At 46.5% G+C, this 26,923-nt stretch overlaps 1 protein-coding gene across 3 annotated transcripts in view; it reads left to right on the plus strand.

Moving 5' to 3' along the window:
* LOC119976410 (VIP peptides-like) overlaps positions 1-17,158 on the plus strand; it is a 29,329-nt gene extending 12,171 nt beyond the window's left edge. For 2 of the 3 annotated variants that reach the window (XM_038816944.1, XM_038816937.1), the window contains 5 exons: positions 724-861; positions 6,286-6,390; positions 11,059-11,184; positions 14,006-14,108; positions 16,886-17,158. In XM_038816944.1, coding sequence (XP_038672872.1) covers positions 724-861; positions 6,286-6,390; positions 11,059-11,184; positions 14,006-14,108; positions 16,886-16,894 — 481 coding nt within the window. In that variant the 3' untranslated portion in view covers positions 16,895-17,158. The remainder of the gene's footprint in view (positions 1-723; positions 862-6,285; positions 6,391-11,058; positions 11,185-14,005; positions 14,109-16,885) is intronic. The other variant, XM_038816951.1, reaches the window with a different exon arrangement.
* The last annotated feature ends 9,765 nt before the right edge of the window (positions 17,159-26,923 follow it).

Raw genomic sequence — 26,923 nt, forward strand, 5'->3', positions numbered from 1 at the left:
TGAACCCAAACTCACTGCAGGTGACACAGCCAACTCCTGTGTGAACTGGGATCAATTTGCCAAGCATGTGGAATGAGGAACGACTGTGAGGTGGTATCCCCATATATAACGTTATCCATGGAAAACACTGGATCGTAACGTTTATGAACTCCTTCACTGTAGCGGGGAGGCGGGGGAGGACATGGCTCGTCCAAAGATGTGCGGGTTACGTGGATTGGTTATGCTAAATAGCCCCTTGATGTTCAGGGATGTGCAGGCTGGTTTATGGGATAGGGTGGGTTGGTGGGGAGTGTGGACCTGAGTAAGGAACTCCTTCGGAGAGTCGTGCAGACTCGATGGGCCGAATGGATATCTTCTGCCCTGTACGTTTCGAAGATTCTCTGATATGGGCTGGGTGGTGTGTGTACACTGATGCAGATTGAGGAAACACAGTGAAAAATCCATTGGACACATAGCGACAGAGAACAATTGTTCTTCATTGTGTACACACACTCTTTAATATCAGTTGATTTGGCTTTGTGTTGTGATGCTGCTTATTTGGTTTAATACAACATATACTGCGCCCTTTGAGGTTATATGGATAGTGTGTGTGTGAGGATAGTGTGGGTTTGACTGGTTTGTGTTCTACATGGCTATACTCGACTTCCAGTTGAAATTATGTTGTCCATGGCACCATAAAAGCTGACCATGGTTAGATTGATTCTGTTTACTTTTAACTCCTAGACTGGGAAATGTTGGGTTGGATGGACAGTCCGATGAGGATCAGTCACAATCACCAGGAAAAGCCGATAGTGACATTTACCAAAGCCCCTTCTCTGACAGTGACCAGCTCTATTACCAATTGTCTCAGGCCATCCCAAGGTGAGTGACTCCCATCACCATCATGACCAGCAGCCTCCAAAAATACAGCTTATTCAATAAAATGCAGCTTATTCAGCTGGTCTAGTATTAAAATCTACATAAGACCATAGTGGTGTAGTGATATTGTCAAGAAACCAATAGTCCAGAGATCCAGGTTAATGGGCGGAGGATCGGGTTTGAACACTGCAGCTATGAAATTTGAATTAAATAAAAATCTGGAATTAAAGGGCCCAATGATGACCATGATACCATTGAGGATTGTTGTAAAAACCCATTTGGTTCACTAATGCCTTTTGGGGAAGAGAATCTGCTGTCCTTACCTAGCCTGGCCAACATCTGACTCTAGATCCACAGAAGCGTGGTTGATTTAAAATTGCCTAGTAAGGCACTCAGCTGAAGGGCAATTAGGGACAGACAACAAATGCTGGCCTTGCCAGTGTCACTCACATCCCATGAAAAAATGGTGATAGGAGGCGAAGGAGTCCATCGAGCCTCTTTCACCTTCCTCACTCTTCAATACGTTTATGGCTGATCTGAGTGTGCCAGTAACTTTGTTTTCCTGTCTAAACCCTTGGCGCCCTTGTCAATAAAAACCTGCCTTATTCAGCCTTGAATATTCAGCCTTGAGAGAAAAATCCTCATCCCCTCTTCAATGGAAGACCCTTATTTTAAACATAGAAAATAGGAGCAGGAGTAAGCCATTCGGCCCTTCGACCCTGCTCCGCCATTCATTATGATGATGGTTGATCATCCAGCTCAGCAACCTCTTTCTACCTCCCCCCCCCCCCCCCCAATATCCTTTGATCCCGTCAGCCCCAAGTGCTCCATCTAACTGCTTCTTGAAAACCTACCATGTTTTGGCCTCAGTTGCTTTCTGCAGCAGACAATCCCACAGCTCTCCGTTCTCTGGGTAAAGAAATTTCTCCTCATCTCAGTCCTAAATTGTTTACCCTGTATCCTCAGACTGTGATCCCTGGTTCTGGACTCCTCCACCATCAGGAACCTTGGCTGGTCCTGTTAGAATTGTATAGGTTTCTATGAGATCCCCCCCCCCCCCTCGTTCTTTTAATTCCAGTGAATATAATCCTAACCAACTCAGTCTCTCCTCATTCATGTGTCTGGCCATCCCAGGAATCAGTCTGGTAAACCTTTGCTGCACTTCCTCCAAAGCAAGAACATCCTTCGTCTGTTAAGGAGACCAAAACGGCACACAATGTTTCTGATATGGGCTTACCAAGGCCCTGTATAATTGCAGCAAGACATCCCTGTTCCTGTATCTGAATCCTCTCACTATCATCAGCGACTGATGTACAAGGACACCCAGGTCTCAAAGCACATTCCCCTCTCCCAATTTATGATCATTCAGATAACAATCTTCCTTCCCATTTTTGCCATCAAAGTGGATAACCTCACATTTATCCAGATTATACTGCATCTTCCATAATTTGCCCACTCAATCAACTTGTCCAAATCACACTGAAGGATCTCTGCATCCTCCTCCCAGCTCACCATCCCACTCACAGATTACCATCCCACTCACAGCTCACCATCCCACTCACAGCTCACCATCCCACTCACAGCTCACCCTCCCACTCACAGCTCACCCTCCCACTCACAGCTCACCCTCCCACTCACAGCTCACCCTCCCACTCACAGCTCACCATCCCACTCAGCTCACCATCCCACTCACAGCTCACCCTCCCACTCACAGCTCACCCTCCCACTCACAGCTCACCATCCCACTCACAGCTCACCCTCCCACCCCCTGGGGACCAGGGTTCGAATCCCCCCAGGGCAGGTGATGAAATATGAATGAAATTTTTAAAATCTGGAATTAAAAGCCTAATGATTAAATCCTTGCTGTAAAAACCCATCCAGTTCACTGATGTCCTTTAGGGAAGGAAATCTGCCATCAATACTTGGTCTAGACTACATGTGACTCCAGACGCACAGCAATGTGGTTTACACTTAAATCCTTCAGGAATGGGCAATAAATCCTGAGCATTCCCGTGACCCAAGAACAAATAAAAAAAATATACACTAATCTCTTCTGTGGGACTTTGTTAAAGGCCTTCTTAATACCCAAATATACCACATCCACTCGTTCCCCCTCATCAACTCTACTAGCTACATCCTCGAAGATTGTAGTAGCTTTGACAAGCATGATTTCCCTTTCATACATCCACGCTGACTCTGTCCAATTCTGCCACTGTTTTCCAAGTGCTCTGCTATAAAATCTTTGTAAGAAGTCTTACAACACCAGGTTAAAGTCCAACAGGTTTGTTTCAAACACGAGCTTTCGGAGCACGGCTCCTTCTTCAGGTGAAGAAGGAGCCGTGCTCCGAAAGCTCGTGTTTGAAACAAACCTGTTGGACTTTAACCTGGTGTTGTAAGACTTCTTACTGTGCTCACCCCAGTCCAACGCCGGCATCTCCACATCATAAAATCTTTGATAATGGATTCTAGAATATTCCCCACCACCTCCGGAAGGCTTACAGATCTATACTTCCCTGTCTTCTCTCTATCTCCCTTTTTAAATAGTAGGGTTGCATTTTCTACTCTCCTATCTGTAAGAATGTGAAAACGTTGTCTGAGCTAAAGGTCTGGATAAATCCGTGCCGCCCGCCGCAAAATCACCATGGACAAAACGTGGACAATGGAAAGGTTTATTGGCCTCGGGCGGGTTGCCAGGGAGACACGGCCGCAGAATCCCACCCAATATTTCTCCTCAATATTGAATTAATTTCCTCTTTAACCAGTAATGCAACCCCACTACCTTATCCCATTTGTCAGTGCTTCTTAAATACTGAATACCCCTGGATGTTCAATTCCGACCCCTGGTCACCTTGCAGCCAAGTTTCTGTAATCCCAACTATATCCTACCTGTTTGCACAATTAGTTCATTCATTTTATTGTCCATGCTCTGCAAACTAAGGAACAAAGCCATAAGGCTTGTCTTTTTAACATTTCTTCCGCTGTCACATCATTCGGCGTAGTAGCCCTTGTTACTCTCCCCATCACTTTTCTTATTCCCCATTTTGTATTTTGTTCTTGTCCGCATTTCTCCCTCCTTTCACTCCTTACATAGGTTCCCATCCCACTTTCGTTTAAACTGTAACAGTGTTTCAACCCTACCACACCATGAGAGAAAACATTCTCTCAGCCTCTATATCGAGCCCTCTCAGAATCTCTCCTGTTTCAGTAAGGTCACACCTCATTCTTCGAAGCTCTGAGCGTAGACCCAACATGCTCCATCTTTCCTCATTAGACAGCCCCTGCATCCCAGGTCCACCTAAGATAAAACACCTCATGCCCATATTATTGATTGTCTGACTGCTCGGATGCTGCACGAGAAAGCAGGTTGACAGTGTTTTTTTCTTAATTCTTTCTTGGGATGTGTCTGTGGGCATCACTGGCTAGCAAGGCCAGCATTTGTAGCCCCCACATCCTAAATTGGCCCTGAACTGAATGTTTTGTCAGCCACTTCGGAGAGCAGTTAGACGTCATTAACATTACTGTGGATCTGTAGTCATGTGTAGGCCAGATCAGGCACAGAGGGCAGATTCCCTTCCCCGAAGGCCCACTGGGGTTGTCTGATAATCAATGATAATTTTATAGTTTCTAAGCTAGCTTTTAATTCCAGATTTATGAATCAAATTTAACTTTGATCAGTTACCCTGGTGGAATTTGAAACCGTGTCCTCAGATCATTAACTAGCCTGGGTCTCTGGATTACTAGCCCACAAACTACGTCACCATTTTCCCCTGAGTTTTTGTTTTTGGTTATGAATGTTTTAATAAACAGCCAGGTTAAAGGGGGGGGGGGGGGGGGGGGGGGGGGGGGGGGGGGGGAGAGGTTAATGTATGGGAGCGAGACTAGGAAATACCTTGTTTCAGAAGTAAGAATTCTATTAGGTTTGTTGGACATGACCTTCCCTGCACAAAACCGTGCTGCCGATCACTAATAAGTCTATTTTCTTCCAAATGTGAATAGATCCTATCCCTCAGTATCAGTTGGCTGGACAACAGGAGACAGAGAGTAGTGGTGGAAGGGAGTGTTTCAAAATGGAGATGGAGTTCAATCCAGGCAAATGCGAGCTGGTGCATTTTGGAAGATCTAACTCAAGAGCAGACTATATGGTCAATGGAAGAGTCCTGGGGAAAATTGGTGTCCAGAGAGATCTGGGAGTTCATGTCCATTGTACCCTGAAGGTGGCAACGCAGGTTGATAGAGTGGTCAAGAAGGCATACAGCATGCTGGCCTTCATCGGACAGGGTATTGAGTACAAGAGTCAGCAGGTCATGTTACAATTGTATCGGACTTTGGTTAGGCCACATTTGGAATACTGCGTGCAGTTCTGGTCGCCACATTACCAGAAGGATGTGGATGCTTTAGAGAGGGTGCAGAGGAGGTTCACCAGGATGTTACCTGGTATGGAGGGTGCTAGCTATGAAGAAAGGTTGAGTAGATTAGGATTGTTTTCATTGGAAAGACGGAGGTTGAGGGGAGATCTGATTGAGGTCTACAAAATTATGAGAGGTATGGACAGGGTGGATAGCAACAAGCATTTTCCAAGAGTGCGGGTGTCAATTACAAGGGGTCACGATTTCAAGGTGAGAGGGGGAAAGTTTAAGGGAGATGTGCGTGGAAAGTTTTTTACGCAGAGGGTGGTGGGTGCCTGGAATGCTTTGCCAGCAGAGTTGGTAGAGGCGGGTACGATAGCATCATTTAAGATGCATCTGGACAGATATATGAATGGGTGGGGAACAGAGAGAAGTAGACCTTGGAAAATAGGCAACAGGTTTAGATAAAGGATCTGGATCGGCGCAGGCTGGGAGGGTCGAAGGGCCTGTTCCTGTGTGGTAATTTTCTTTTTTGTTTGTTCTTGTTCACCCCGCACCCAACCCACTCATTCATCTGAACTCCAGCAAGAACAATCCCAACCTAGTCAATCTCTCCTCAGACATCAGCGCTGCCATCCCTGGAATCAGTCTTGTAAACATTCGCTGCACTCCCTTGAGAGCAAGAACATTCGTCCTCAGAGAAGGAGACCAAAACTGCACACATTGCTCTAGGTGTGGCTTCACCAAGGTCCTGTATAATTGCAACAACACATCCCTGCTCCTGTACTTGAAATCTCTCGCAATGAAGGCGAACATACCATTTGCATTGACGTTTACCTTTTGATTTTGACTTTAACCTGGTGCTGTGAGATTTCTTACTGTGCCCGCCCCAGTCCAGGTGTGCCAACCCCAGTCCAGCTGTGCCCACCCCAGTCCAGTGTCGGCATCTCCACATCATTGTTTCAGAGGCTGAGTCAATCGTCACTCATAAACTTTCAGACTTCCATAATTGTCAATTCCTTTTGTAAATGTCCCAAGCCCCATTGATTCAAGCTGTTGTATGTTTATTCCTTTCATCCAGAACAACAAGACACGCAGATGGACTTTTCACCAGTGAGTACAGCAAACTGCTGGACCAATTATCTGCTCGAAAATATCTGGAATCACTGATAGGAAAGAGAGTCAGGTATGTGGACACACTGCGGGCACGGGGCAGCGACTCAGAATTGAGGGCGGGGAGCCACATAAGGCACTATCATTTGACCAATTGGGTTTGTTCAACACTTTCCGTCTGTGCATATCAAAGTAACAGCCAGACCATTAACCACAACTCACAGTGGAAAGTCCAAAGTTTAAAAGTATCGAGTAGAGGGAATGCACTGCATTTTAACATCCGGAATATAGTGGAAAATCAGGTTCTTTCCTTTTCCAGTAGGTTCGGACCCGGCTGCTCTTTGGCAGCTATCCCAGACTGCGAAAAAGGAAATGTGTCTCTGTAAATAAGGGACTGCTAAACACTGTTCAGTTATTGTCCCCTCCACTAAATCCTGTGTTTTTAAATCCTGTGTTTATCCTCATGCAATATTGCAGGACGGCCAGTGCAGAGTGGAAGCCTTCCTCTTTTCCCATTGTAATGGTTTAATGTCTTCTTTAATTTCTTTATAAAGAATTGTTTTTGCTCAACATGTTCAAGGGGAAAGTTAACAGAGGAGGTCAAAATTGAGGGGATTTGTGTAAATATAGGGGAAGAAACTATTGGAGAGAGTGCTTGCTAATTAGAAAACTAAGAGGCAATTTTCATTCTTTATCCACTGGAGTTTAAAATAATGAGAAGATGTATTTGAAACATAGAGGATGCTGAGGGGGTTTGACAGGGTGAATGCTGAGAGGATGTTTCCCCTTGTTGGGGAGATGAGAACAATTTAAAAAGGAGGACGGGTTATTTCTGGGCTTCATTGTAGTATAATGATTAGCACTGTTGCTCACAGCACCAGGGCCCCAGCTCGATTCCCAGCTTGGGTCACAGTCTGTGCGGAGTCTGTACATTCTCCCTGTGTCTGCGTGGGTTTCCTCTGGCTGCTCCAGTTTCCTCCCACATGTCCCGAAAGATATGCTGTTAGGTGAATTGGGCATTCTGAATTCTCCCTGTGTCCCCAAACAGGCGCTGGAATTTGGCGACTAGGGGCTTTTCACAGTAACTTTATTGCAGTGTTAATGTAAGCCTACTTGTGACAATAATAACGATTATTATTTTTTAACACCATTATTCTTTCTCGGTGATGAGGGGTGGGGGGAAGGGGGGGGTCATGAGTCTATGGAATTCTTCTCCCCAGAGTCTGGTGGAGGCAGGGTCACATGGTATGTTTAAGGCTGAATTAGATAGAGTCTTGATTGACAAGAGAGCTGAAGGGTATGGGGGGTGGGGTGAGGGGAGGGGGGCGGAGATGGAGGCAGATAAGGAGGTACAGCTGAGGCCACAACCTTATCTTATCAAATGGCTGAACAAGTTCAAGTGGTTGAATAGCAGGAGTTACGGGTTATTTTCTTTTATACAAAATGTATTCCTGATCTGGGTCATACTGTGTGAAAGGGTACATCGGTACATAGATACATAGAAGATATGAGCAGGAGGAGGCCTTTTAGCCCTTCTAGCCTGCTCCGCCATTCTCGATCATGGCTGATCATGATCATGGCTGATAAAAAAGCTATAAAGAAGAGTAAGATAGAGTATGAGAGTAAACTTGCTCAGAATATAGAAACAGACAGCAAAAGTTTTTACAAATATATAAAGCAAAAAAGAGTGGCTAAGATAAATATTGGTCCTTTAGAGGATGAGAAGGGAGTTTTAATAATGGGAGATGAGAAAATGGCTGAGGAACTGAACAGGTATTTTGGGTCGGTCTTCACAGTGGAAGACACAACTAACATGCCAGTGACTGATAGAAATGAGGTTATGACAGGTGGTGACCTTGAGAGGATTGTTATCACTAAGGAGGTAGTGATGGGCAAGCTAATGGGGCTAAAGGTAGACAAGCCTCCTGGCCCTGATGGAATGCATCCCAGAGTGCTAAAAGAGATGGCTAGGGAAATTGCAGATGCACTAATGATGATTTACCAAAATTCACTAGACTCTGGGGTGGTCCTGGTGGATTGGAAATTAGCAAACGTGACACTACTGTTTAAAAAAAGGAGGTAGGCAGAGAGCAGGAAATTATAGGCCAGTGAGCTTAACTTCGGTAGTAGGGAAGATGCCGGAATCTATCATCAAGGAAGAAATAGCGAGGCATCTGGATAGAAATTGTCCCATTGGGCAGACGCAGCATGGGTTCATAAAGGGCAGGTTGTGCCTAAATAATTTAGTGGAATTCTTTGAGGACATTACCAGTGCAGTAGATAACGGGGAGCCAATGGATGTGGTATATCTGGATTTCCAGAAAGCTTTTGACAGGGTGCCACACAAAAGGCTGCTGCATAAGATAAAGATGCATGGCATTAAGGGTAAAGTAGTAGCATGGATAGAGGATTGGTTAATTAATAGAAAGCAAAGAGTGGGGATTAATGGATGCTTCTCTGGTTGGCGATCAGTAGCTAGTGGTGTCCCTCAGGGATCCGTGTTGGGCCCACAATTGTTCACAATCTACATAGATGATTTAGAGTTGAGGACCAAGGGCAATGTGTCCAAGTTTGCAGATGACACTAAGATGAGTGGTAAAGCGAAAAGTGCAGAGGATACTGGAAGTCTGCAGAGGGATTTGGATAGGTTAAGTGAATGGGCTAGGGTCTGGCAAATGGAATGCAATGATGACAAATGTGAGGTTATCCATTTTGGTAGGAATAACAGCAAACGGTATTATATTTAAACAATAAAATATTAAAGCATGCTGCTGTGCAGAGAGACCTGGGTGTGCTAGTGCATGAGTCACAGAATGTTGGTTTATAGTGCAACAGGTGATTAAGAAGGCAAATGGAATTTTGTCCTTTATTGCTAGAGGGATGGAGTTTAAGTCTGGGGAGGTTATGCTGCAATTGTATAAGGTGTTAGTGAGGCCACACCTGGAGTATTGTGTTCAGTTTTCATCTCCTTACTTGAGAAAGGACGTACTGGCACTGGAGGGTGTACAGAGGAGATTCACGAGGTTAATCCCAGAGCTGAAGGGGTTGGATTACGAGAAGAGGTTGAGTTGACTGGGACTGTACTCGTTGGAATTTAGAAGGATGAGGGGGGATCTTATAGAAACATTTAAAATTATGAAGGGAATAGATAGGATAGATGAGGGCAGGTTGTTTCCACTGGTGGGTGAAAGCAGAACTAGGGGGCATAGCCTCAAAATAAGGGGAAGTAGATTTAGGACTGAATTTAGGAGGAACTCTTCACCCAAAGGGTTGTGAATCTATGGAATTCCTTGCCCAGTGAAGCAGTTGAGGCTCCTTCATTAAATGTTTTTAAGGTAAAGATAGATAGTTTTTTGAAGAATAAAGGGATTAAGGGTTATGGTGTTCGGGCCGGAAAGTGGAGCTGAGTCCACAAAAGATCAGCCATGATCTCATTGAATGGCGGAGCAGGCTCGAGGGGCCAGATGGCCTACTCCTGCTCCTAGTTCTTATGTTCTTATGATCATCCAACTCAATAGCCTAATCCTGCTTTCTCCCCATAGCCTTTGATCCCATTCTCCCCAAGTGCTATATCCAGCCGCCTCTTGAATATAGTTAAAGTTTTAGCATCAACTACTTCCCGTGGTAATGAATTCCACAGGCTCACCACTCTTTGTATGAAGAAATGTCTCCTTATCTCTGTCCGAAATGGCTATTCCTGAATCCTCAGACTGTGACCCCTGATTCTGGGAACATCCATCATTGGCAACATCTTCCCTGCATCTACCCTGTCTAGTTCTGTTAGAATTTTATAAGTCTCTATGAGATCCCCACTCATTCTTCTGAACTCCAGCGAGAACAATCCCAACCTAGTCAATCTCTCCTCATATGACAGACCCACCTTCCCTGGAGTCAGTCTGGTAAACCTTCGCTGCACTCCCTCGAGAGCAAGAACATCCTTCCTCAGAGAAGGAGACCAAAACTGCACACAATACTCCAAGTGTGGCCTCACCAAGGCTCCTGTACAATTGCAGTAACACATCCCTGCTTCTATACCCGAAACCTCTTGCAATGAAGGCCAACATACCTTTAACCTTCTTTACCGCCTGTTGCACCTGCATGCTTATCTTCAGCTAATGGTGCACAAGGACATACAGGTCCCGCTGCACACTCCCCTCTCCCAATTTACTACCATTCAGGTAGTAATCTGCCTTCCTGGTTTTGCTTCCAAAGTGAATAACCTCACACTTATCCAAATTATACTGCATCTGCCATTGATTTGCCCATTCGCCTAACCTGTCCAGATATTGCTGTGGGATCTCTCCATCCTCATCACAATTCACCTTCCCACCTAATTTGGTATCATCTGCAAACTTTGAGATGAATGAAGCAGATTAAATAGCAATTTTCAATAAGGTTGGGGGAGAGGGGAAGAGTTACAGGGGTATGGGGATGGGGTGGGACTAACTTCATGGCTCTCCCAAAGAGCTGGCATTTATACAATGGGCCAAATGGTCTCCTCCTGTGTTCTATGACCAGGGGCGGTGGTGTAGGAATCTTCAATATACTTCCTGTTAGTATGGTTAGCTGAAATGGAAGGGTTGGAACACATTAATGGTTTCTCAGAGCATTTGAGATTTGAGAGGTGCAAAGTATATGATCTGTCTCCAGGGTGGGGGAGGTTTCAGTGGGGGCTTTGAATCTTTAACTCTGCATGGCCTGGCTAAGTTAGACTGAAGATGTTATTTTTGGTGACCAATAGTGCCTCGAATGAAAACATTCCAGTCAAACGTCACTCTGATGCTGTTTTCACGGACAACTACAGCCGGATTCGGAAACAGATGGCGGTGAAAAAATACATCAACAGTTTATTGGCTGGCAAGAGAAGGTACTGTAACTAAATCTGGACCAATGGCAGGGTATTTAAGGCCTCGTAAGATTAGTTTAATACTGCTACTATTGCATTTCCATGCAAATTACCTTCTGAGTGCACAGCAGCATAGTAGGTGTACCCACACCTCGAGGACCGCAGCGGGTTCAAGAAGACAGCTCACCACCACATTCCAAAGGGCAAATAGGGATGGGCAATAAATGCTGGCCTAACCAGCAACGCCCACATCCCACAAACTAATTTTTTTTAAATCTAAAATTGCATTGAAATGCAACACTCAAACCCAAGCAGTTCACGTGGGATGTTATCCTCCCACAAACCATATCCAACCCCATACTCCTTAACCTTTAACTGTTCCCATAGTCTCTGCTTCTATCACTTACTCTGGTGCTACATTCTGCAGCGAGGCAATACAAGCTTCATCTCTGTCCAAAGCTTCTTGATTTTAATCAGATATCAGGCATGACTCCATCAGTGGCGACTATGTTTCTATGTAACCTGTATTGCCTGAGTCAGAAGACCGAATTTCAGACCCACTCCAGCTCTTGAGCTGACACTTCAGTGCAACAACTTATACTTATATGGCACCTTTCGTGTAGCACAGTGCTGAAGAGAAGCTGTGTTGCCAGAGAAGCCTTTTGGAATTAAGATCTTGTTTGCTCTTGGGAGGATGTAAAAAAAAATAAAAAAATCTCATGACCCGATCCAAGATGATTCGGGGAGCTCTCTGAATGTCTTGGCCAATATTCCTCCTTCAACCAACATCCATTTATCTCATTGCTGATGAGAATCGGTTGCCATGTATTTCCCTTCATTACAATTCGCTTCAAAAATACTTTTAAATCAATTCATGGGACATGTGCATTGCAGGCTGGGCCAGCATTGATTGCTCAACTCTTAATTGCCCTTGAAGGGGCAGCAACCACGTTGCTGTGCATCTGGAATCACATGTAGGCCAGGCAAGGAAAGGATGGCAGATTTCCTTCCCTGAAGGATATTAGTGACCACATAGGCTTTTACGACAATCGACAATGGTTCTATGGTCGTTATTAGACTTTTTAAATTCCAATTTCACCATCTGCAGTGGCGAGATTTGAACCCATTACTCTGGGTTTCTGGTTTAGTAGCCCAGTGACAAAACCACTATGCCACCGCCTCCCCATAAATTGTCTGTGAAGTGTTTTGAGAGTTTGTGAAAAATGTTACATATGAATACATGTTCTTTCTAGTCATTTGTATGTACAGATCAATTGCAATATGCTTTCTTATGATTCCTGTACCGACCAATAACATTTAAAAAACCTTCCAGTTAATAGTTGAATGGATAGGGTGGCACAGTGGGGCAATGGTTAGCACTGCTGCCTCACAGCACTGAGGTGCCAGGTTCAATCCCGGCCTGGGTCACTGTCCATGTGGTGTTTGCACATTCTCCCAGTGTCTGCATGGGTCTCACGCCCACAACCCAAAAAGATGTGCAGTGTCGGTGGATTAGCCATGCTAAAATAGCCCCTTAATTGGAAAGAAATAATTGGATACTCTAAATTTATTTTTAACAAATAGTTGAAAGGATGACAGATGATTTCATGTTTAAAAACCTTGACTGTAACGTACAAATTAAATGATTTAATGCAACATTGACCAAACATTATTTTGTAGACAACTTGTACGTTAAACTATACAACAGACATTTTGCCATTTCATTTTAACATAACTGAAAAACCCATTTTCAGAGGTATAATTTACACTGTCTCTTAAATTGTCATTCAATTTTCTCTGCACGCAGTGATTCTTCACTCCCCAGGACTTGCTTCTGCTTGGTTCCTTTTCCAGCCTGGTAGCTTTTAACCCAGAAATGCCTTTCACAGTGAATTTTTTTTTCATGGTGACCGGCTAAGTGAATCTTCCAGCCTGATTTCAAATACTCATGGGTTTGGTCTTTTCAGGCACAGCATGAACTCCGAATCACATTCCTGCATGGTAAACCATAGGACCTGCTGCCCTTTTCCCCCTCTCCCAAATCTTGGTGGGAAGACCATGCCGCTGAGTTTTTCAGGAGCATCATAAAAGCCAGCCCCCACCACCCCCCTCCTTTCAAAATCCACCTCCATGGCCATGTGAACCACATGGGAATTGTTTCCAAGTAGAAATGCTGATCAACTATTCTTGAAACACAACTCTCTTTTATCTTGTAAGTAAATGGACATTTTACGAGCCAACATTCTCAACACTTTCTCAGGACTTTGGAGGCAGCAGTCTAATCACTGTAAACACAGATGCTGCTGTCATTGTTTCAAAGTTCCTTCTTTCCAGCAAAATAACCCAGGCCTCCCTTTAATCTTCAATAATCTTGTCACCCAGGCCTGTTGTCAGCTAGACTTTAGAACAAGTCACATGACTCCTTCATTTTGCCCTAAATTAAAGAGACAGCCCCATAAACCTCATCATTTTCACATTTATAAGAATACTGAAGACACTGAAGCCTTGAGGTCCAGGTGGCCCTCCTCAGACCAACTCCGTTCCCAAAATATGCAGAAGAAATCATAGCTAAATAGTGCGTGTTCCAGCAGCATTTTTGCTACTTTTCAGAAGTGGCTTATTGATTGAGTAAAAATTTGAATATTATTTTGTCATTTGATAGTGCAGTGAATCGGATCAATTTCTGTATTGCATTTTTTCATCTGGATTTCCATTTTGAGTTGATTTCGGCATCGTGTTGTTTCACTGTGCTTCAAGAGTTAAAAATAACTAATCCAGTCATGCAAATTATCAGCAGCATCATTATTCAAGTGTGGTCAACCTCTTTCTAATCTGTCAACAGCCAAGAGGACCTAAACCCGGCCAATCTCTCAGACACACCGCCAATTGTTGACAATTATGACAGTGTGACGGTTGATGAAGTGTTGAGCCAGCTTCCTGCATTGGTAGGTATAGATGAATCCATCAGGCTGTGTGACTTGGAGGGCATTTTTAGCAGGTCAGCTGCCATGAACTATTGGTCACATACCCATTTTCATAAAATGATCAATTTAATACAGACAGTACAGGATGGCAAAGGAAGTAGTCTGGTTGGAACATAGAACATTACAGCGCAGTACAGACCCTTCGGCCCTCGATGTTGCGCCGACCTGTGAAACTCCTCTAAAGCCCATCTACACTATTCCCTTATCATCCATATGTCTATCCAATGACCATTTGAATGCACTGAGTGTTGGCGAGTCCACTACTGTTACAGGCAGGGCATTCCACGCCCTTACTCTCTGAGTAAAGAACCTACCTCTGACATCTGTCCTGTATCTATCTCCCCTCAATTTAAAGCAATGTCCCCTCGTGCTAGACATCACCGTCCGAGGAAAAAGACTCTCAGTGTCCACCCTATCTAATCCTCTGATCATCTTGTATGCCTCAATTAAGTCACCTCTTAATCTTCTCTCTAACGAAAACAACCTTAAGTCCCTCAGCCTTCCCTCAAAGATCTTCCCTCCATACCAGGCAGCATTCTGGTAAATCTCCTCTGCACCCTTTCCAATGCTTCCACATCCTTACTATAATGCAGCGACCAGAATTGCACACAGTACTCCAAATGCGGCCGCACCAGAGTTTTGTACAGCTGCAACATGACCTCACGGCTCTGAAACTTTATCCCTCTACCAATAAAAGCTAACACACCGTATGCCTTCTTAACAATCCTCTCAACTTGAGTGGCAACTTTCAGGGATCTATGTACATGGACACCGAGATCTCTCTGCTCATCCACACTACCAAGAATCTTCCCATTAGCCCAGTACTCTGTCTTCCTGCTATTCCTTCCAAAACGAATCACCTCACACTTTTCTGCATTAAATTCCATTTGCCACCTCTCAGCCCAGCGCTGCAGCTTCTTAATGTCCGTCTGTAACTTGTAGCCTCCTTCCGCACTGTCCACAATTCCACCGACTTTAGTGTAACCTGTAAATGTAATCACCCATCCTTCTACACCCTCCTCCAGGTCATTTATAAAAATGACAAACAGCAGTGGTCCCAAATCAGATCCTTGTAGTACACCACTAGTAACTGGACTCCAGTCTGAACATTTCCCATCACCCTTTGTCTTCTTACAGCTAGCCAATTTCTGATCCAAACTGCTAAATCACCCTGAAACCTATGCCTCCGTATTTTCTGCAATAGCCTACCGTGGGGAACCTTATCAAACGCTTTACTGGATTGGATTGGATTGGATTGGATTTGTTTATTGTCACGTGTACTGAGGTACAGTGAAAAGTATTTTTCTGAAATATTTTACTATTTTACTGAAATCCATATACACCACATCAACAGCTTTACCCTCATCCACCTGTTTGGTCACCTTCCAAAAAGAACTCAATAAGGTTTGTGAGGCACAACCTACCCTTCACAAAACTAGACTATCTCTAATCAAATTATTCATTTCCTGATGATTATACATCCTATCTCTTATAAACCTTTCCAATACTTTGCCCACAGCAGAAGTAAGGCTCACTGGTCTATAGTTACCGGGGTTGTCTCTACTCCCCTTCTTGAACAAGGGGACAACATTTGCTATCCTCCAGTCTTCTGGCACTATTCCTGTAGACAAAGGTGACTTAAAGATCAAAGCCAAAGGCTCAGCAATCTCCTCCGTATCTTCCCAGAGAAACCGAGGATAAATCCCATCCGGCCCAGGGGACTTATCTATTTTCATACTTTCCAGAATTGCTAACACCTCCTCCTTATGAACCTCAAGCCCTTCGAGGTTAGATATTTTGTAACTTCAACAAAGTAGTTAATGGTTAGATCTGAATAGACTTGTAAAGGGAAAAAATGATTTAAAACCTGTCTGATTACCTTAATGATCTGACTTGTTCACTGATGTTCTTTGAAGAAGGAAATGGACCATCCATGCGCAGGCTGCTTTCTGGTTGCATAAATGTAATTGGCTCACTGCAGTGGGTTAGCAAATTTTCAAAACACGGGTTCAAGAAGAAGGTCCAGCAGCATTGTCTGAAGACAGTGGGAGATGGGAAGCAAATACTAACCTTGCCAGCAATACCTGGATCCCAAGAATCGACCAAAAAGATAACCGTTCCATTCATTCAAATTGATTTGCAATGTGTGACAGTGTATCTGGAAGGTAGAGCTCTCTGTTCCTGAGGCTGAAACTGTGAAAATAACAATACTTTACTACAGATGTTAGAGGCCTATTGTAGATGTAAGGGCAAATTCACCGACCTTGTGTGTCCAGCTGTGAGTTATTTGAAAAGGAATGAGTCCCAGTTAGGGACATAGTAGTTCATCATTTACTTGTTGATATATGCGCTCTGAATGCAGTTCTTTGCTGTGAATAAAGCCATATAGAGCTGCCTCTGGAATGGCAGAGTCCACTTTATTGCTGTGGGGATGGAGCCACATGTTGGCCAAACCAGGTGGAGACGGCAGATTTCCTTCCTGAAAGGAGCTCGGTGAAAGATGGGTTTTTACAACAATCGATGATGGTCTCAGCCATGCTGAAGATGAAATTATTTAAAATTTTTGTTACTTGAGTTTTATAGAATTCATATAACTAAAATGACTGATCAATGTTCATGGGATAATTTTCTATTTCAAATGGGCTATGATGGGAGGCTGAAATTTCTCTGCATATATCCAGACTCTACGACTGAAAAGATACTCACAAACTAATACCACTTTTTTTTGTTTGAAATAGAATCGCTGAAGAACATCCTACTTAGTGAACTGAAAACTACCTACGGCCTTTTTTCCACTATTAATCAGGAGTGAAATACCTTCAGTGTCAAATTCCAAAAATAATATATTATGCAGTGAAAGTCTTGATGACCTAGTTAGTTGCTTGTCAATGAGAGTCACTCTTTATACACTGTAAATAACATCCCTTTTGTCAATCTCTGCCTAAAAGCTCTGTCTGCAATGTTACACATTCCTATACTGTCTCAACCCCTAATAAATGTACTGAATGCAACATGTGAAAGCCACATTATTAACTTGCATTGTAAACATTCTCATTGTGTTCAAGGCTTTTCATCAAATGTCCCATTTGTCATTGCCTTTAGACCAGAAACATGGCTGAATTATTTCTCTGGTCTATCAAGTTGTATATAATTTTTCCTATCACTGCAAAAGATTATAAGGCACGGCGTTATCTCAAAAGAACTACAATCTATAGAATTATAGAATTTACAGTGCAGAACGTGGCCATTCGGCCCAACGAGTCTGCATCAGCCCTTGGAAAGAGCACCCTACTTAAGTCCACACCTCCACCTTATCCTCGTAACCCAGTAACCCCACCTAACCTTTTTGGGCACTAAGGGAGAATTTAGCATGTTCAATCCACCTAACCGGCACATCTTTGGACTGTGGAAGGAAACCAGAGCACCCAGAGGAAACCCACGCAGACACGGAGAGAGCATGCCGACTCCACAGAGACAGTGACCCAAGCCGGGAATCAAACCCAGGTCCCTGGCACTGTGAAGCAACAGTGCTAACCACTGTGCTACCATGCCGCCCTAACGACCCATCGCTCATTGAATCTAGACGGAGAAATCTTTGACTGTCGGTCTGCTTCAAAATATTTTAAACAGTATGACTAGAAAAGCACTGAGACACACACACATTGGAATGAGAGGGTTCCAGCGAACAGACTGTGGAAAGAACTTTAACCACTTCCACAGCCTGAAATAACATCACACCATTCACCGCGAGGTATATGAGGAAAGATTGAATAGTTTCGACCTATACTCACGACCGTTTAGAAGAATGTGGGGAGATCTAATTAAGGTATACAAGATGCTAAAAGATATGGGTACAGTAGACATGGAGCGGATGCTTCCTCTTGTGGGCATTCTAAAATTAGAGGTAATAATTTTAGAATTAGCAAATTTAAAACAGATTTGAGGAATAAACTACTTCTCCCAAAGGTCTGTGAATCTGTGGAATTTCCTACCCCAGAGGCGTTGGATGCTGGGAAGTGAGTAAATTTAAGGAGGAGTTAGACAGATTTCTAATTGGTAATGGGTTGAAGGGTTGTGGAGAATGGGCAGGACGGGGGAGTTGAGACCAGGATGGGATCAGTCATGATCATATTGAGGGTGTTAGGCTCAGGAGGCGAAATTACCTACTCCCACTCCTTGGTCATGTGTTTTGGGGAGGAGATGCTCTAGCTGATTTTGCAATCCAGCTCTTGGTCTGATACATTGCAGGGAGCAGATGAGGAACATATCAGCCAATCAGGGGCTGGTTTAGCTCACTCAGCTAAATCGCTGGCTTTTAAAGCAGACCAAGCAGGCCAGCAGCACGGTTCAATTCCTGTACCAGCCTTCCCGGACAGGCGCCGGAATATGGCGACTAGGGGCTTTTCACAGTAACTTCATTGAAGCCTACTCGTGACAATAAGCGATTTTCATTTTTCATTTCATTTTCATGATAGAATGGCTGAGCAGACTCGATGGGCTGAATGGCCTTATTCTGCTCCTATATCTTCTGATCATCTGACTTAGTGAAGTGTTTAAGGTGACCAGAGTATCTGAAAGGATGGGGAGATGTAAACCATTATCTCAGGTGGAGGAGACCAGAACAAAGGGGCACAGAATGAAAATTCGGGGCAGGCTGTACTTGCTTCACATTGTAGAAGCCTGGAAAACATTTCTCCGAAAACCAGAGATTGGGGTCAAATGAAAATTACAAAACTGAGATTGCTCGATTTTTATTAGGCAAGGCTATTGAGGATTACAGAATGAAGTTGGGGAAATTGAGTTTACAATACAGATCGATTTGCTGTGATCCAGTTGAATGGCAAGAACAAGTTAGAGATGCTGAATGGCCTCCTCCTGTACTATTTACCTTGGGCTACATTCTCCATTCTGAGGACTAAGTACTCCACCCGGAGTTGAATCGCAGGAACTGCGTGTTCCCACTGGGAGAAACGACCAGGATAAATTCAGGTCAGGGAGATGGGCCAGCACATTGCCCACGTGCAGCCCGAGCCATTGTTTTTCCTCACTGCCATCTGATTCGCTGGGCTCGGAATGCACATCAATAGCAGAACAAGCTGGAGCTGCTTGTAGGCACTGCACTCGCCACAGACTGTCATTCCAGCCAAGGAGATGGCTGCACAAAGACCTTTCCCAAGCTTCCGGAAGTTGGAGATTGACCGAAAGCTGGATGTTATTGAGGGGAGGATGGACAGAGGGAGGGAGGTAGAAGATGGGAAATTATAGGCCGGTTAGGCTGACTGCGGTCGTTGGTAAGATTTTAGAAACCATTATTAAAGATGAGATTGTGGAGTACTTGGAAGTACTTGGGAGTTCTTTGAGGAGTTTTGTGAGGGTCACGAAGAATCCAGCACGAGTTGAAGTATAGAAAGAAATAACATTTCTTTGCAACAACATATACACAACAGCAGCAGCAGCAGCAACTTCCCTTGCTGCTCACTCTCCTCGAGCCGGTTCCAAACTGGCCAGCTTTAATTATGTAGGGAATCTGCTAATGATTTCTCCGCCCCTCATTGGGGAAGCTCATACTCCCAAAGGACTGTGGGATGCTATTAGTCGCCAGCCAGTGGTAAGCAGGCAGTTTATAACATCCTTCCCCCCCCAAAGTCCAAGGTATCCATCGGAGGCCCTGGCGAAGGAGGGTGTCGGACTCGTTTTGCCGCAGGCCGGACACCATTTGCACAAGGCGCTGGATGGGGCGGCGTGTAACGAGACGGAGAACGACGCTTCCGTGATGAACGGCGTAATGGTTGTTCATCCACGGCCCGTGGACACAACGATTCCCCCTCTGAGGCGTCCTATGTCTCCATCTCTGAGTAGGAGTCTGCTACCTCCGTCATCTCGGTGTATTTATCTCCACACGGTTCTGCAACGACCTGCGCAGACTTTGAGTGAGGCACCGGAGGAAGATTGTGAGGAATACCTTCCATTGTGTCTGGTCTCTGTGGCTGTAGAAATTAGCTCCTGGGGCAGGGAATCTTTGGAAGGGATGGTATTTTGTACCGAACGTGGTCTACATGCTTGCGCTGGTGACAACCATGGGCTTGCACCTGGTAAGAGATAGGGCCCGTTTGGCGAAAGATTACGCCAGGGACCCACTGGGCACCACCAGCAAAATTCCAAACGAACACTGGGTCACCGGGCACAAACTGCCAAATCGGCCGATGCCGAGAAAAACCATGTCCCTGCTGTTCTTGTGTGCGGCGCACTTTTACGCCAAAGATCATGCTAAGGCGGGTGCGAAGTCTCCGGCCCATTATGAGTTCTGCGGGAGCTACCCCAGTCACCGCTTGTGGTGTGGTCCTATATGAAAACAAAAAACGAGCCAGTCGTGCCCATCGACCCGGAAGACTGCTTCTTTCGGCCTCGTTTGAATGTCAGCACTGCGCGCTCCGCCAACCCATTGGAAGCCGGGTGGTATGGAGCGGTGCGGATATGGCGTTTGCCGTTCATCTTCATGAACCTCGCAAACTCCTCACTTGTGAACGGAGTGCCATTGTCCGTGACCAGCACCTCGGGGAGGCCATGTATACTGAATGACAAACGCATCTTATCGATTGTTGCGCAGGACGTTGTGCCTACCATCTTGTGCACCTCTAGCCATTTAGACTGGGCATCGATTAATAGAAGGAACATGGATCCTTGAAAAGGGCCGGCGAAATCCACATGCAAGCGCGCCCAAGGCTGCCCTGGCCATTCCCAGTGATGTAGGGGCAGGCGGAAGCTTCTGATACTCCTGGCAAATGGAGCAGTTTTGGTCCACCTTCTCAATGTCGGTGTCAAGGCCTGGCCACCAGATATAACTCCGGCCCAACATTTTCATTTTGGTCACACCTGGATGCCCATTGTGCAAGTCTCTCAGTATCAGCTCCTGTCCTTTTTCCGGGACAATCACATGCGTCCCCCACAAAAGGATGCCGTCTTCCACGCTGAATTCTGACAGCTTGGAGGAAAATGCCCGCAACTCGCCTGGGAGCTGTGTATGCTGCCCACCATACAGGACTATGTGCTGAACCTTTGACAGGACTGGCTCCGTCTGGGTCCACTCACGGATCTGTGATGCCGTGACAGGCAAGGTGTCCATAAAACTTAGGGTTGCAACCACCTCACCGATCGTGGGGGTCGGCATGGGGCCAGTCGATAAAGGCAATTGGCTCAGTGCGTCGGCATTCCCTATCTGGGTTCCTGGTTTGTGCTCCAGAGAATACTCGTATGCAGCGAGCAACAAAGCCCAGCGCTGGATCCGTGCGGAAGCAATGGGCGGTATTGGCTTATCTTCTCTGAAAAGTCCCAGCAGAGGCTTATGATCAGTCATGATAGTGAAGTGGCGGCCATAATCGTACTGGTGGAAGCGTTTCACCGCAAAGACCACTGCCAGGCCCTCCTTCTTGATCTGCGTTACTTTTTTTCCGCTGCAGTCAATGTGCGGGAGGCGAAAGCTATCGGCCGCTCAGCCCCGTTCTCCGTTTTGTGGGACAGGACGGCCCCAATACCATACGGGGATGCATCACATGTGACGAGCAAAGGCTTTCCAGGATCATAGTGGGTTAGTATCCCAGACAAAGACAATTGTTGTTTTACCCGCCGGAAAGCGGTTTCTTGTGGCTGACCCCAATCCCAGGTGTGATTCTTCTTTTGCTGAAGGTGCAACGGGGCCAGCGTAGTTGCCAGATGGGGAGGAACTTCCCGTAATAGATTACGAGGCCGAGAAATGAACGAAGATGCGAAGTGTCAGTCGGGGCGGGGGCCTGTCGGGGGCGCGCACCTTCTCTACGATGGGGTGCAAACCTTCGCTGTCCACCCAATAACCCAGGTAGACTACTTCCTTCGCCTGAAAGACGCACTTTGTGCAACGTAAACAAAATCCAGCCTCTGAAAAGCGCCGAAGGACAGCCTCCAAATTTTCCAAATGTTCCTGCTCTGATGTCCCTGTAATCAAAACATCATCCAAGTAAACAGCAACACGCGGTAAACCTCTCAAAATGCCCTCAATAACGTGTTGAAAAATTGTGCAGGCAGAGGATACTCCAAAGGGCAAACGTGTTTATTCATAATGGCCCCAGTGTGTATTAATTGTTACATATGGCCAGGAGGCAGGGTCCAGCTCCAACTGTAGGTAGGCATGACTCGTATCTAACTTTGTGAACGAGAGTCCGCCTGCAAGCTTCACGTAGAGATCCTCTATGAGAGGCATTGGGTATCGGTCGAGTCGGGAAGCCGTATTCACTGTACGTTTATAGTTGCCGCACAAGAAAACTGTGGTATCTGGCTTAATTACAGGTACAATTGGTGCTGCCCAATCAGCGAAACGGACAGGCCTGATAATGCCCAAAGTCACCAAACAAGTGAGCTCCCCTTCTACCTTCTCGAGCAAGGCATAAGGCACCGGGCGCGCCCGGAAATAGCGCGGCATTGCTCCTGGTTCGACTTGGATACGTGCTACAGCCCCTTTTATTTTCCCCAAACCAGGCTGGAATACATCTGGGTATCGTCCTAGCACCTCAGTTAACCCTCCAGAAACTGTTTGGAGGATGTGCTGCCTCTGCAGCCGCAAGTGGCGCAACCAGTCCCGACCCAACAGGCTGGGCCCATGGCCGCGCACCACAATAAGTGGGAAACGTCCCTCCTGGCGTCCATAAACAACAGGGGTCATCGTAGTTCCTGCAATGTCCAATGGTTGCCCCATGTAGGTGGCCAACATGGCCTGTGTGTTGGTTAATGTAAGGGTCTGTATACCCTGCTTGATGCGGTCGAATGTCCTCTGGGTGATCACGGAGACCGCTGCGCCAGTGTCCAACTCCATCTCAAGCGGCTGATCATTGGCCCGTACTGTCAACTTAATGGGGGCCACACAGGGAGCTGCCACACAATGCAGCTGCAGGCAGTCATCCTCCGTCTCCACGTCCTCGGGAGTAGTCGCCGCAGGTTCATCCAAATGAAAGGTACGGCCTCTCGGCTGGCCCCAGTTTCTGTTGGAATGACGGCGCCTCTGGCGTCCCCAGGACCGGCATCCGTCACGCGGTCGGCGCCCACACGTCTGACACGGACATGGCTCCTCATCCATTGGTTCTGGAGAAGGCTCCCTTCGGGGAGGAATGACCGATGGCCACTGGCATCGATCCGGACGTCGCCTCGTCCAAGATACAGCAGGGGTGCAGGAGGACGCTTTCGGACGGAAGGGGTTGCGCCCCAAGGCATGCAACTCCATTCCCTGTAGCTCCTGCACTCCCCGTTCTGCGCTCTCTCGGGGCAATACTATTTGAATGGCCTGTTGAAAAGTCAATGTTGGTTCGGCTAACAACTTCCTCTGGGTGGCCGCATTGTTAATACCTCAAACCAAACGGGCGCGTAACATTTCTGACAAGGTCTCACCATAGTCACAGTACTCCGCAATCCTGCGTAGCCTGGATAGAAAGTCGGCATGGGATTCTCCTGGGGTCCTCTCAGCGGTATTAAACCAGTAACGTTGGACTATCGTGGATGGGATTGGGTTAAAATGTTGCCCCACTAAGTTCACAAGTTCATCAAATGTTTTGGTGTCTGACGCAGCTGGGTACATAAGGCTCCTAATCACCCCAAACGTATGCGGGCCGCAGGGGTTGAGCAAAATGACCACCTGGCACTCGTTTTCGGTGATGTTGTTTGCCCGGATATAGTAATGCATCTATTGTGCGTACTGGTTCCAGCTTTCCAGCGCAGCATCAAAAACATCCAAACATCCACACACAGGCATGGTGTGATAGAAAACAACTTCCAACCTGTATCCAACAAAAATCCATGGAGGTGGCTTCAGCAGTGTAGACAGCTATTCACTTTAAACCTCGTCGCCAGTTTTGTGAGGGCCACGAAGAATCCAGCACGAGTTGAAGGATAGAAAGAAATAACATTTATTTACAACAACATACACAACAGCAGCAGTAACTTCCCTTGCTGCTCACTCTCCTCTAGCCGGTTCCAAACTGGCCAGCTTTATTTATGCAGGGAATCTGCTAATGATTTCTCTGCCCCCTCATTGGGGAAGCTCATACTCCCAAAGGACTGTGGGATTGCCATTAGTCCCCAGCCAGTGGTAAGCAGGCAGGTTATAACAAGGAGGTATCGAGGAAGTTAGACAAAGGAGAACCAATGGACGTGATTTATTTAGATTTCCAGAAGGCCTTTGACAAGGTGCCGCATAGGAGACTGTTAAATAAGTTAAGACCCCATGGCGTTAAGGGTAAGATCCTGGCATGGATAGAGGATTGGCTGACTGGCAGAAGGCAGAGTGGGGATAAAGGGGTCTTTTTGAGGATGGCAGCCGGTGACTAGTGGTGTGCCTCAGGGGTCGGAGCTGGGACCACAACTTTTCACAATATACATTAATGACCTGGAAGAAGGAACTGAAGGCACTGTTGCTAAGTTTGCAGATGATACAAAGATCTGTAGAGGGACAGGTAGTATTGAGGAAGCAAGGGGGCTGCAGAAGGACTTGGACAGGTTAGGAGAGTGGGCAAAGAAGTGGCAGATTGAATACAATATGGAAAAGTGTGAGGATGTGCACTTTGGATGGAGATGTGGAGGCATAGACTGTCTTCTAAATAGGAAGATGCTTAGGAAATCAGAAGCACAAAGGGACTTGGGAGTCCTTGTACATGATTCTCTTAAGGTTAATGTGCAGGTTCAGTCGGCAGTTAGGATGGCAAATGCAATGTTAGCATTCATGTCTCGAGGGCTAGAATACAAGACCTGGGATGTACTTCTCAGGTTGTATCAGGCTCTGGCCAGACCCCATTTATGTATTGTGAGCAGTTTTTGGCCCCGTATCTAAGGAAGGATGTGCTGGCCTTGGAAAGGGTCCAGAGGAGGTTCACAAGAATGATCCCTGGAATGAAGAGCTTGTTGTATGAAGATTGGTTGAGGTCTGTGGGTCTGTACTCGTTGGAGCTTAGAAGGATGAGAGGGATCATCCTTCTCATTATTGAAACTTACAGGCCTGGATAGAGTGGATGTGGAGAGAATGTTTCCACTTGTAGGAAAAACTAGAAGCAGAGGACACCATCTCAGACTAAAGAGATGATCCTTTAAAACAGAGATGAGGAGGAATTTCTTCAGCCAGAAGGTGGTGAATCTGTGGAACTCTTTGCCGCAGAAGGCTGTGGAGGCCAAATCACTGAGTGTCTATAAGACAGAGATAGATAGGTTCTTGAATAATGAGGGGATCAGGGGTTATGGGGAGAAGGCAGGAGAATGGGGATGAGAAAAATATCAGCCATGTTTGAATGGCGGAGCAGACTCAATGAACGAGTGGCCTAATTCTGCTCCTATATCTTATGGTCTCTTCCCCAGGGTGGGGTGGAGGCTCACGCGTGCCCTTATCAGCAGTTCCTGGGGTGAGGTGGCGAGGGTGTCAGTGCTGCCAGCATCATCAGGTGGACAGGCAATGCTGAAAGGAGATGGACCATGTCCTTAGGGCAGCGCAGGTGAGTCATCACCTCTGTGCCCTTGGCATCGCTCCCGTCCCTCACTCCTCACATCACCCCGCAATCACCTGGAGGACAACAATACCCCACCTGCGTGTATTTCCCTTACAACCCACCCACCCTCCACGTATCCTCAACACCTGCATTGGCCTCTTCAGCCAGGAGCCTTGCACACACATGCCATCAGTTACACGCAACCCCGTAAAACGTACCTCCCAGTGTCTCACTGTGTCCTTTCCAGGATAAGGCGGCCCATAAACACCAGAAACAGCAGAAAACTGGAGGGAACATCCCAGATACTTGGCCCACACTCCCTCAGAGGAAAAGGCCCCACAAGAGGCGGGAGAGGCCGAGGAGAGGGCAGTGGCTGTGATGGAGCTCGGCACCAATATTTACAGATTTGTGCTCCAGCCCCAATCACTAAACTGTGTCCTGAACCCATGTCAACATAACTCGTGTCTAACTTTCTGACCTTACGGGCCCTAACACCACATCTAGCTGGATCCCTATATGGTACAGTAGGAGTGGAGGCTGCCTACTGTCATTTCCACCCTGTCACCTGGGTCCCTGTTGGTCTTCTTGGGTGACCGGGCCTGGATGGGCCTGGCTGATGCTCAGGTGTCCCAGGTAATGTGGTGCTGCGCTGTTCTGCCCGCTGCCCACTAGATGTACCAGGGACAGGAGGAGTAGTCCATGGTGCTGCAATGTTCTGGCACCTCCACTGCGGGAGTCACCCGCACGGGTCCCCTCACCTCCTCATCCCTTGGGGAGCCTGATGACCAGTGGGCTACTCCATGGGATGGGGGTGCGAGCGGAGTTATCCCCTGAGGCCCCCCGCCACCCAGTGCTGCCAGTCCTGGAGGCCCGCTCTGGTCTCGACCAAGGTCTGCATACTTGTGGCCATGGAACACATGGAGTGGACTGTGCCACATCACCCATTGACTGTGTCACCACATTTCGGACCTGTGTCACATCAGCCAGTGACTGTGCCATCTCCCTCTGGGAGTGGGCCACCTCCCTCTGTGCCTGGGCCACGCTGGCCAGCACCTGGGCAATGCCGGCAGCGTTCCCAGTCATAACCGGTTGTGACTGGGCCGCACTCAGGAGTGCCACTGAAATTTCCAGGTGGCTCTGGCACGTGGCTGCCTGTGAGTCAACAACCCTGTCCTGGACCTCAGCCAGCACCTGCACAGAATGCCCCAGGTCTTGGACATGCTGATCCATGGTCAAAACCCTCACCCCCATTGCGTCAACCGCGGCCGCCACCCATGCGGCGTT

The sequence above is a fragment of the Scyliorhinus canicula genome, chromosome 1 (genome assembly GCF_902713615.1).
Source record: "Scyliorhinus canicula chromosome 1, sScyCan1.1, whole genome shotgun sequence".
NCBI classification, from domain to species: Eukaryota; Metazoa; Chordata; class Chondrichthyes; order Carcharhiniformes; family Scyliorhinidae; genus Scyliorhinus; species Scyliorhinus canicula.